General features: G+C 33.5%; 1 protein-coding gene across 4 annotated transcripts; it reads right to left on the bottom strand.

Moving 5' to 3' along the window:
* Window positions 1-538: 538 nt before the first annotated feature.
* Window positions 539-7050, bottom strand: LOC141684419 (uncharacterized). 4 transcript variants are annotated; one of them, XM_074489395.1, is made up of 13 exons: window positions 6915-7050; window positions 6716-6812; window positions 6507-6635; window positions 5931-6089; window positions 5380-5595; window positions 5172-5249; window positions 3223-3563; window positions 3015-3125; window positions 2417-2904; window positions 2034-2202; window positions 1326-1565; window positions 1108-1242; window positions 539-1022 (listed from the first exon to the last, which is right to left on the bottom strand). In XM_074489395.1, the coding sequence occupies exons 3-13, from the start codon at window positions 6628-6630 to the stop codon at window positions 900-902; spliced, it is 2184 nt and encodes a 727-aa protein (XP_074345496.1). In that variant the 5' UTR covers window positions 6631-6635; window positions 6716-6812; window positions 6915-7050; the 3' UTR covers window positions 539-899. The 4 variants fall into 4 exon arrangements, with proteins under 4 accessions (XP_074345496.1, XP_074345497.1, XP_074345498.1 ...); XM_074489396.1 differs by having other exon boundaries at window positions 6716-6833; window positions 6915-7035; XM_074489397.1 differs by lacking the exon at window positions 5380-5595.
* Window positions 7051-8618: the final 1568 nt, after the last annotated feature.

Raw genomic sequence — 8618 nt, 5'->3', positions numbered from 1 at the left:
TTCTTTTGTTTATAACTATGAATTTTAAAAGAAAAGTTATTTGGCATCAACTTTATTTTTGACACGAAATTGAGGATATAGAATTAGGGAAAAAAAACTTGCCTAAGGCATGTTTTGTTCATGGTCAAATTGAATATTTTTATTTATAATTTTATTCTTTTTTAATCATTTATTTATCGGTAATTTTTTTTTTAGATTCGAATGGAATGTCCGTAACACTTGGAATGATATTTTTATATATAGGTTTGAGTAAAGCTGCTGAGAAAAAGCAAGCATAGGGTCAAATTTAAATTTCCCTAATACTATAATGTACGTAGGTTAATGGAGCTAATATAATATATTATTATATTTTACTCTCATTTACGGAACCTAGATTTTTTATTTTATAATTAAATCAAGAAAGAATTAAAACATTGATTCAGCAACGAGATTTAAAACTAATATCAGCAAAGAAGTTAAGATGTCAAATATTACTAATTATTTTTTTTAAAGAAAAAAGGTACCTCATATTCAAAGACCAGACTGTTTGAATCCGATAAACAAGTTAATCTAGCCCTAAATTTTCTTTATTTGATAACTATAATTTTTTGTGTTTACAAATTAAACTGGCCCTAAATTTTCTTTATTTGAGAAGTATAATTTTTGTGTTTACAAACCGCAGATAAATGAAAATTACAGAGAAACTATCAAGCTGACTAGTAATTTAAGCATAGGCATAATAATTGTGCACAATGCTTTCTTGTTCCAAAATTGTAAATAGTATATTGCCACATGCTTTAGTGACCGAAATCACCTTTCCATAATATACACTCATCGGGCACAACATAATCAAGATATCATGACCTTGGCGACAAGATTCTATGATTATGACCTTGGCTACAAGATTCTATAATTGAACTCTACTCTAGTATCCGAGTTATTACACCAACAGCCACTGTTCTTCCATCTGATCTTAGGAACACCCTTCCCAGAGGCTTACTACTTGAAAACTCTTCAACGCACACTGGCTCATGAGTAACCACCTAAAAATATGAGAGATCGCATCAGGTAAGGCTCTCTGACTTAATGGGGCAATATATAATTACAGAATTACCATTATTTACATACCTCCAGTACCGCACTCTGCTTTGATAGTAGACATCGTGGTGCTTTCTTAGTCACCTTTCCGGTCTTGGAATCAAGCAGTGACAATATCTTCACCACTCTTGCAACCTCCTTTGCGTGATGTACATGGAACTCCAACTAATTGTGTTGAAAACAAAATAATTGTTTAATCGTTTTTGACATAAAAATCAGACTTAACGTAAAAAAGAGGTCCAACCAACCTGTGAGCCTGAGAGTATTGGGGTGGTGACATCCAATACAAGAACCTTCAGCTCCAAATGGTTTGCAACTGCTACAGGAAAATCGGGGTGACATAACACATCTCCAGCCTTGACCCGGCTCCCTTCAATGGCTTGCAAACTTAGAGCTACATTATCTCCGGCCCTTGCAACAACACAAGCTTGGGAGTCACGTTCCAAGGAACGAACAATCCCTATATCTCCTGATGGCATAAGTAAGACCTAACACCAACATCCATATTAAATAATTAGTATAACTGATTTGCCAAACCAGAAAAGAGATGATAAATGATGAAAATAGATAGCAATAGCATTTTTGGACAAAATAAACTTGCACTCGTAAGATACTTTTATCATGAACCACGACTTTTTCACATTGCTCACTCGGCATACAACATCGCACAGAAGACAAACCACACTCAGATAGTAAGGACGTTACACATTAAAAAGGTTCAGCAACCAGTAAAATATAACAATGTCCAGTATTGGACGTCTGGATTCAAAAAAAAAGCATCAGTCCTATATAGGCGGGTTACTTGAAGGAGAGGCAGTTGCGGTCATTGTACAAGAACAATATATCCGTAGACGCAAGTTAGAGAGAGGGGGTGTGGGAGAGGGAGGACTGCATAATTTCAAATCTGTAAAATAGAAATTATATTTTTTAATTTAAACATGCAACATAGTACATACTTTTGATCCACTTCGAAGTGCTCCTGCCTCCAATTTCCCACATGCAGACACCTGTCCTTGTGATTGTGATTTTATAAAATCACATATGGGCATCCGGAGAGGCTTTGAATAATCTCTAGTAGGAGGCTGAATAGAATTAATTGTATCCAACAGACAAGGTCCACTGTACCTGAAATTTACCAGACAAACTTCATAATAAGATGCAAAAACTTTTTATAATGCAACTAATAAGGTCGGGACAGCTTCACAAATGATGTACCAGATACAAGTAAAGGTGAACCAGCACTTAATTTATGTTACAAACTTTAAGCATGGACCACCACTTGTAGTTGCAATTTAAAAGGACAGTGTAAAGAATAACAAGAAAAAAGAAGAAGACCAACCAGGATGACAAGCGTACATCGGAAGCTGATGCAACCAAATTTTGGTTTTCTATAGCACTCAATGGAATCCAAGATAGGGAAGAATCCTTGAAACCACAAGAGCGGAGAAATGTTCCAAGTTGCTGTTTGATCATACTAAATCGGTCCTTAGAGTATTCCACGCCATCCATTTTATTAATTGCGACTATCAGTTGATCAACACCAAAACTTCTGATAAGTTGTGCATGCTCCCGTGTCTGTCCTCCAGAACTGTCAATTCCTACTTCAAAGGAGCCTGGTGAGGCATCTATAACAAGAACTGCAGCATCTGCTTGTGTTGCCCCAGATATCATATTAGGAATGAAATCTTTATGTCCTGGAGAGTCAAGCAGAACAACATGATATTTTTTTGTTTGAAAATAGGCAACAGCCACTGTCATAGTTATTCCCCTTTCACGCTCTTCGGTGCTTTCATCCAGTGCCCAAGCATAAGCAAATGACCCCTTTCCCTGATAATACACAAATTAATTACCACAGCAATTTGAACATTTACAGATTCAGAAAACGGTGGCTTAATATATTTAAAACATTCATAAAATTAGCATAATCCAAAACTTACTTGATTTTTTGCATCCTTTTCGTACTTGTGCATTTGCTTTTGGGATATTCGACCTAAAAGATGTAATAACCTTCCCGAGAGTGTTGACTTTCCAGAATCAACATGGCCGACCTGAACAGATGTGTGATAAATAACCTTGACAGTTTACAGAGCTAAAGAAAAGCTAATAATGCGAGTCATGAAAAAGTAAAAAAGAAGGTAGACTTACAATAGCCAGATTAAGTTGACTTAAGGTATCCTCCGACTTTTCGGGCAACATCCATTCCTCGGGTTTATACTGCAACTCTGATGTTACCCTTTTACCATTTACATCCTTCGAGTTTTCAGATTTTGCATTCAACGACATTTGATTCAGGTTAGAGGATAGTCTTTGTTTCTCACTTCCATCAATTGAAGTACAAACCTCATTTTCCGCGCTGTCAATATTAATTTTTGAAGCATTTGCCGGGACATCAGAATGCTTAGTTCTTAACGAAGGGCCACAACTATTCTTGCTGTTGTCCATAGCACTTGGAGGGACGTGCAACATAGATAACTTGCTAGCAGGGGCTGCATGTTTTAATAAAAAGATGGAGCTAATGATTGTTCAAACCCATTAAATAAACAGTTTAAAAGCATATGGAAAAGAAAGAAAATTGTTGATGACAAAAATATCCGCAAACAGGAATTCTTCATAAACATAATTGCAATACAGGATATAATAGCAGGACTTCAGTAAGGAATGCAGCACAGATCTTCAGATAGAAAAATGTAAAAAAAAATCAGAATAGAAAGAGGAGAGAAGAAGCATAATCATGACTTGAAGAAACTTGATTCATCATACGGAGCGGACCATGAGGGAGATTGAGGTCTAGGAGAAAGCGTCAGGATTTGCAAAATGTTACTGAATCCCCTTAACCAATCCCGTGTGTCTATTATTTTTTCACTAAAGAAAGAAACACAATCTGCAGCAGAAGGCTGAGATTCTGTCTAGAGTTAATGGGCAGTCCTTAGCCCATTTTATCTATAAAACTATCTATCCTTTCACATTATTTGTTTTACACGTGATGATGTGAGAGCTAAAGACTTTAAAAGTATTTCAAAGAGAAAAAATTACTGATGTGTTGCATTCTTGCTTCTCCTTGTCTAAGCCACTAGACCACATTTCCACAAAAAAAATCCATTACTGTTTGAACAGACGGGAACGTATTTTTTAAGGTTATTACTTATCATTACTTTTTCAATGTACTAATAGACCTAACAAGGCTGGAGTTCCTCAAATGCTTTCTTTATAATCTCCTACTTTGCCTAGTCAGTCCGATAATATTACATTCATCGAGCTGTATCGTCTAGTTTAACTGATCAAAGTCTCATCTTTTGTCTCTAATTGGCATCTTTTATTAAGAAAGACAAGGTGGAGAATAATATCAACTTCTTACATAAACAAGTCATAAAACATTTAAAAAGAAAAAATTTGCGAATTTTAAAACCGCTAACCCTAGCACATGAAGTATTATCCCTGTTTAAGCAGTAGATATGCTTACATTTGTTTCTATAATTTTTATTTGCTTAAAACTCTTTATTTCTTCCTTCGCCTCTTATTTCTTTCCTCTTTTGCCTCTTATTACTTAAGCTTGGATTACACTACCCCAAAAGATTTTTTTCCTAAATAACTCATAAAGGTTAAAGTACTGTTCTCATGGTGTCCTAGTGCACTTGTAAAAATGCAAGGTGCATTCTCAACTGCAATCTGTCTTACCTCCCTTGTGTTCTGTTTTACTCTGACCCAGTGCATTTGACTATCCATTTCAGAGGAATCAAACTGAGCCCCTGACTTCAGTTTGTAACTTACAAATGACTCCTTAAACTCCTTTATCGAATGTTCTTATAATCGTGTTTCATGTTTCTTCTTCAGTTTTTCTCTTTCTTGATTTCTTCTCCATCTCTCTATTAATTCTTTTTTTTTCTACTTATTCTTTACTTTTATTGTCTTTCCTCTTCATTCATCTCATAATAGCCAACTTTTAACCTATACTTTATATTAGGCATTGACAGTTGAGAAATTCAACCACAAGCATATTATTGGACATTCTTTGCACAGCTAAGCATAAAGGAGATTCAAAAGAAAAAAATGGTGTTTAGAGTTCGTCATAGAAATTGAAAGTTGACATTAAATACCTTTAGAACCTAATCTTGAAGATCTCATCCCAGTGGATACTATGTCATCTGGTGATGGAACATCAAACTTGAAAGGGACTGAAAAATATATGAGTAGTTTTTAATATTTAATTGTATGAAGTTAAGCATGACTAGGTTGAACACTTAATACTCTACATTATAGGTGATTTATCTTTAAATGGGGTCCTCTGTTCCACATAATGCAAACCTATTTTAAACTTGTAATCATTTTGAGAGTTAAAGGCCTTATTGATATCATGAAATTGTCCTTTTGTCTTTCCAGGCTTGTAAGTATTATTGTCCTCTTTTTCCAATAGATCAACATTCTCTGGTATAACTGTTACACCCTTTTTTGTGTGCGGCAATGACGCAAACAGAGATTTGGCCATTATGGATACTCCGGAATCTTTGCATATGCCATCAACTGCATGAAAAAGATCTGATCTATAAAAGTCCTAGAAAAGGAGATTGGGTCTACGAAACAAGGTCACATGTACAGCGGATAGGTAACCTAGAGCTAGAAAAAAAGGGAAACAAGGATGTAGGATGAGATAAAAGAAAGAATGGGGGGAACTAAATGGCTTTTAGAAAATACTGCATTTACCAATTATTTCATGACATACTTGAGCTATGGAAAGCTTGCAAAATGCAATGACACATAAAATATGACAATAATCAGAGCAACTATAACCTATAAATCAAGCTAAGAAAGGGTAAGAAACCTGTTCAAAACACACATGTCAAGTAGCGAACACATACCTGGAGTCACATTGCTGTTGTCACCACTTTTCACCAAAGGGTTACGGAAAACTCCACAAATATCACAACAAGGCATATCTTCCTCGTTATCATATGTGCATATGGGGCACCGCCATACTGCTGAATCAATACTGATATGTTTTGTTCTAGATTCTACATCTGTTACAACAAAAAAGCACAAACCATGCCAATGAACTTGAAATAACTTAAGCATACTACAATGGTTTTAAAAAAAACAATAACATCAGATACTTTGTATTCCATCTATTAATTATGGCGCCTTGATTAAATTTAAGACTGCCAAATTAGTGAAATTTAAGTTATACTATATACAAATAATTCCCCAAACAAACTCTACCAGAGATCGTCCCAGGCTGGATCCAAGAAACAACAAGCACAATTTCAACGCCTCCACCAATCGTACGATACCATTGTCAGCTATTGATCACCAATTACGTAATTATTCATAAATTTTTCAAAGTCCAGAACTTGCTTCTAAAGTATGCCAAATTCCGTCACAAAAACACTGTAACAGCACTAAAAGAAAAATTACGGAAAAAAAGAATCAACACTAACCCTTCTGTTGCACGCCAGGAGAGTCCTCTTGATAATCATAGTCATCATCATAATCATCATCGTCATACATATCATACTCATCATCGTCATCATGATCAACTCCGAACTTAACTTTACGAGGCATGGTTCCTAACAAAGAAATCCACATTACTCATCCGTCATCGTATTCAAACACAATTAATCTCAATTCAAATAAAAAAAGGCACTACCTTGATAACTAAAACCCGCCTCTACCAAGTAATGCAATGCGGAACCACAACTCAATTAGCAAATATAATAATCTTAATTCAAATAAATAACAAGTACCTGAAACAACAATATACAAGACTAATATTAATAAGACAATTAGTAATCTATCAGGAATGAACAATTAGACTAGTGTAAATATGCGAAAGATTGGATTTTTACCGGGAAAAGTGAAGCTCGAGTAGAGTTGGGGCTAAATTCAAACCCTAGGGCCGCAGATTTGCAATCTCACTAGTAGATTTTTCAAGCCTCCACAACGCTCTTGTATTTTCCCCCAATTTACAACTTACAACATATAATAATTCTCTTAATTTATATACCCTATGGCTATTTGTAGTTTTGTACTAATAAATAATTACTCAAATCAAAACCTTATTTGTTTTGGAGTTTTAATTTTGTCCTAAATTTGACTATGCTTGTTATTTAATTTTATATAAATGCTGTATATTTACATTATCTTGGTAATTATTAAATTTATATTTTAATTCATGTATAATGTTTGTGAAAGTAACTTTTCAAAAATATACAAGTAATTATAATTGAATTAAAATTTTATAATTTAAATTTGAAATATAATAAGAATGTGTTATTGAATATATATTTTTAATAACTTTGATCAAATTAATAATTTTAATGAAGTTTATATACTTTTGACAAATTTTAAATAGTTATTCAAATTATAGATTATTTTCTGTAATATTAAGAAAAATTACATAACTTTTTTATAAATGATCTAGTTATCATTTATTTAAAATAAATATTAATTTTTATATGAATAATTATCTCTCTGAGTAATGTATCTGTATCTATAAAGAGTTTGTTGTTATAATTACCGATAACTGTTATAATTTCATCGTAGAACTAAGATCGAAGTCAGTTTTATATTATTGTTGAGAATATTATACATATTCCTAGAGATTTTACTAGTATTGGTTGGTCATTTGCTAATGGAAACTTCAATAAAATAGCTCATGAATACGTTCATTCCAAACCTTGGTGAATCTGTTCATTCCAAACCTTGGGTCAGAGGCAGTATGATTGGTTAGACAATTCTCCTGATAATGTTCTGATGTTTTTGGAGAAGGAGACTTATATTACACTAAATCATGTATATAAATATGACCTAATCATGCATATCCCGATCAAAACTATGAGTATAAGTTAATAGCGAAAGCGGATCTGAATAGAAAGAGGTTATTGATGATCTTGAGATAGAGCGAAAAGCTTAAGTTTTTGAGTGATTTGACCTTCACTATTCTCCTCTATACGTAACGATGGGGTGTGTGTATTTCTGAATTTTATAAGAAAACGTATCATTTTGTTCTAATATAAGGTTCATTATATAGAGAAAATAATGGGACCAATGGGTTAAACCCATAAACGTCCATCAAAGTTACGGGCCCGGATACTTAAGCCATTATATATTATATATTGGGAGAAAAGTTCTGTTGAGACCACGTTTTCATCGGAGACCTTGGAGACCACATATGTTCTGCAATCAAAACACTATAAAATATATTATTTTGTGAAGTATGTTTTACGAGTATAACTAATTCATTAAAATTATTGAAGATCATTTAAGTTTAATAAGTAGAATGTATATGTTCTGCAAGCTGAACAAATGTTCTGCAAGCTTAACATATTTTGCAGAATAAAATATTTTTGTAATGTTTTACATGCAGTAGATATATGATATTCAAGATTTTGAATAAAATAAGGATCTTTGTAGAACATGATTCGCAAAATAATATGTTTTACAATATTTTTATGCAATATTTAACTTGCAGAATATAAGTGGTCTCCAATGTCTCCAAAAAAAAGTAGTCTCCATAGAACTTAATGTATTAGTTAAATATATATTAAGTA

Source organism: Apium graveolens, chromosome 9 (assembly GCF_009905375.1).
Source record: "Apium graveolens cultivar Ventura chromosome 9, ASM990537v1, whole genome shotgun sequence".
Lineage (NCBI taxonomy): Eukaryota > Viridiplantae > Streptophyta > Magnoliopsida > Apiales > Apiaceae > Apium > Apium graveolens.
Note: the sequence above shows the minus strand (reverse complement) of the source record. Positions and strands in the feature narration are given on the sequence as shown.

Excerpts from the sequence above, each read along its gene's own strand:
- LOC141684419 (XM_074489395.1), bottom strand. The coding sequence starts at position 6,630 with ATGCCTCGTAAAGTTAAGTTCGGAGTTGATCATGATGACGATGATGAG. Across the intron at positions 2,905-3,014 it reads AAAAGGATGCAAAAAATCAA|GGAAAGGGGTCATTTGCTTA; the intron begins GTAAGTTTTGGA and ends GTGTATTATCAG. Across the intron at positions 1,566-2,033 it reads CACTTCGAAGTGGATCAAAA|GTCTTACTTATGCCATCAGG; the intron begins GTATGTACTATG and ends TGTTGGTGTTAG.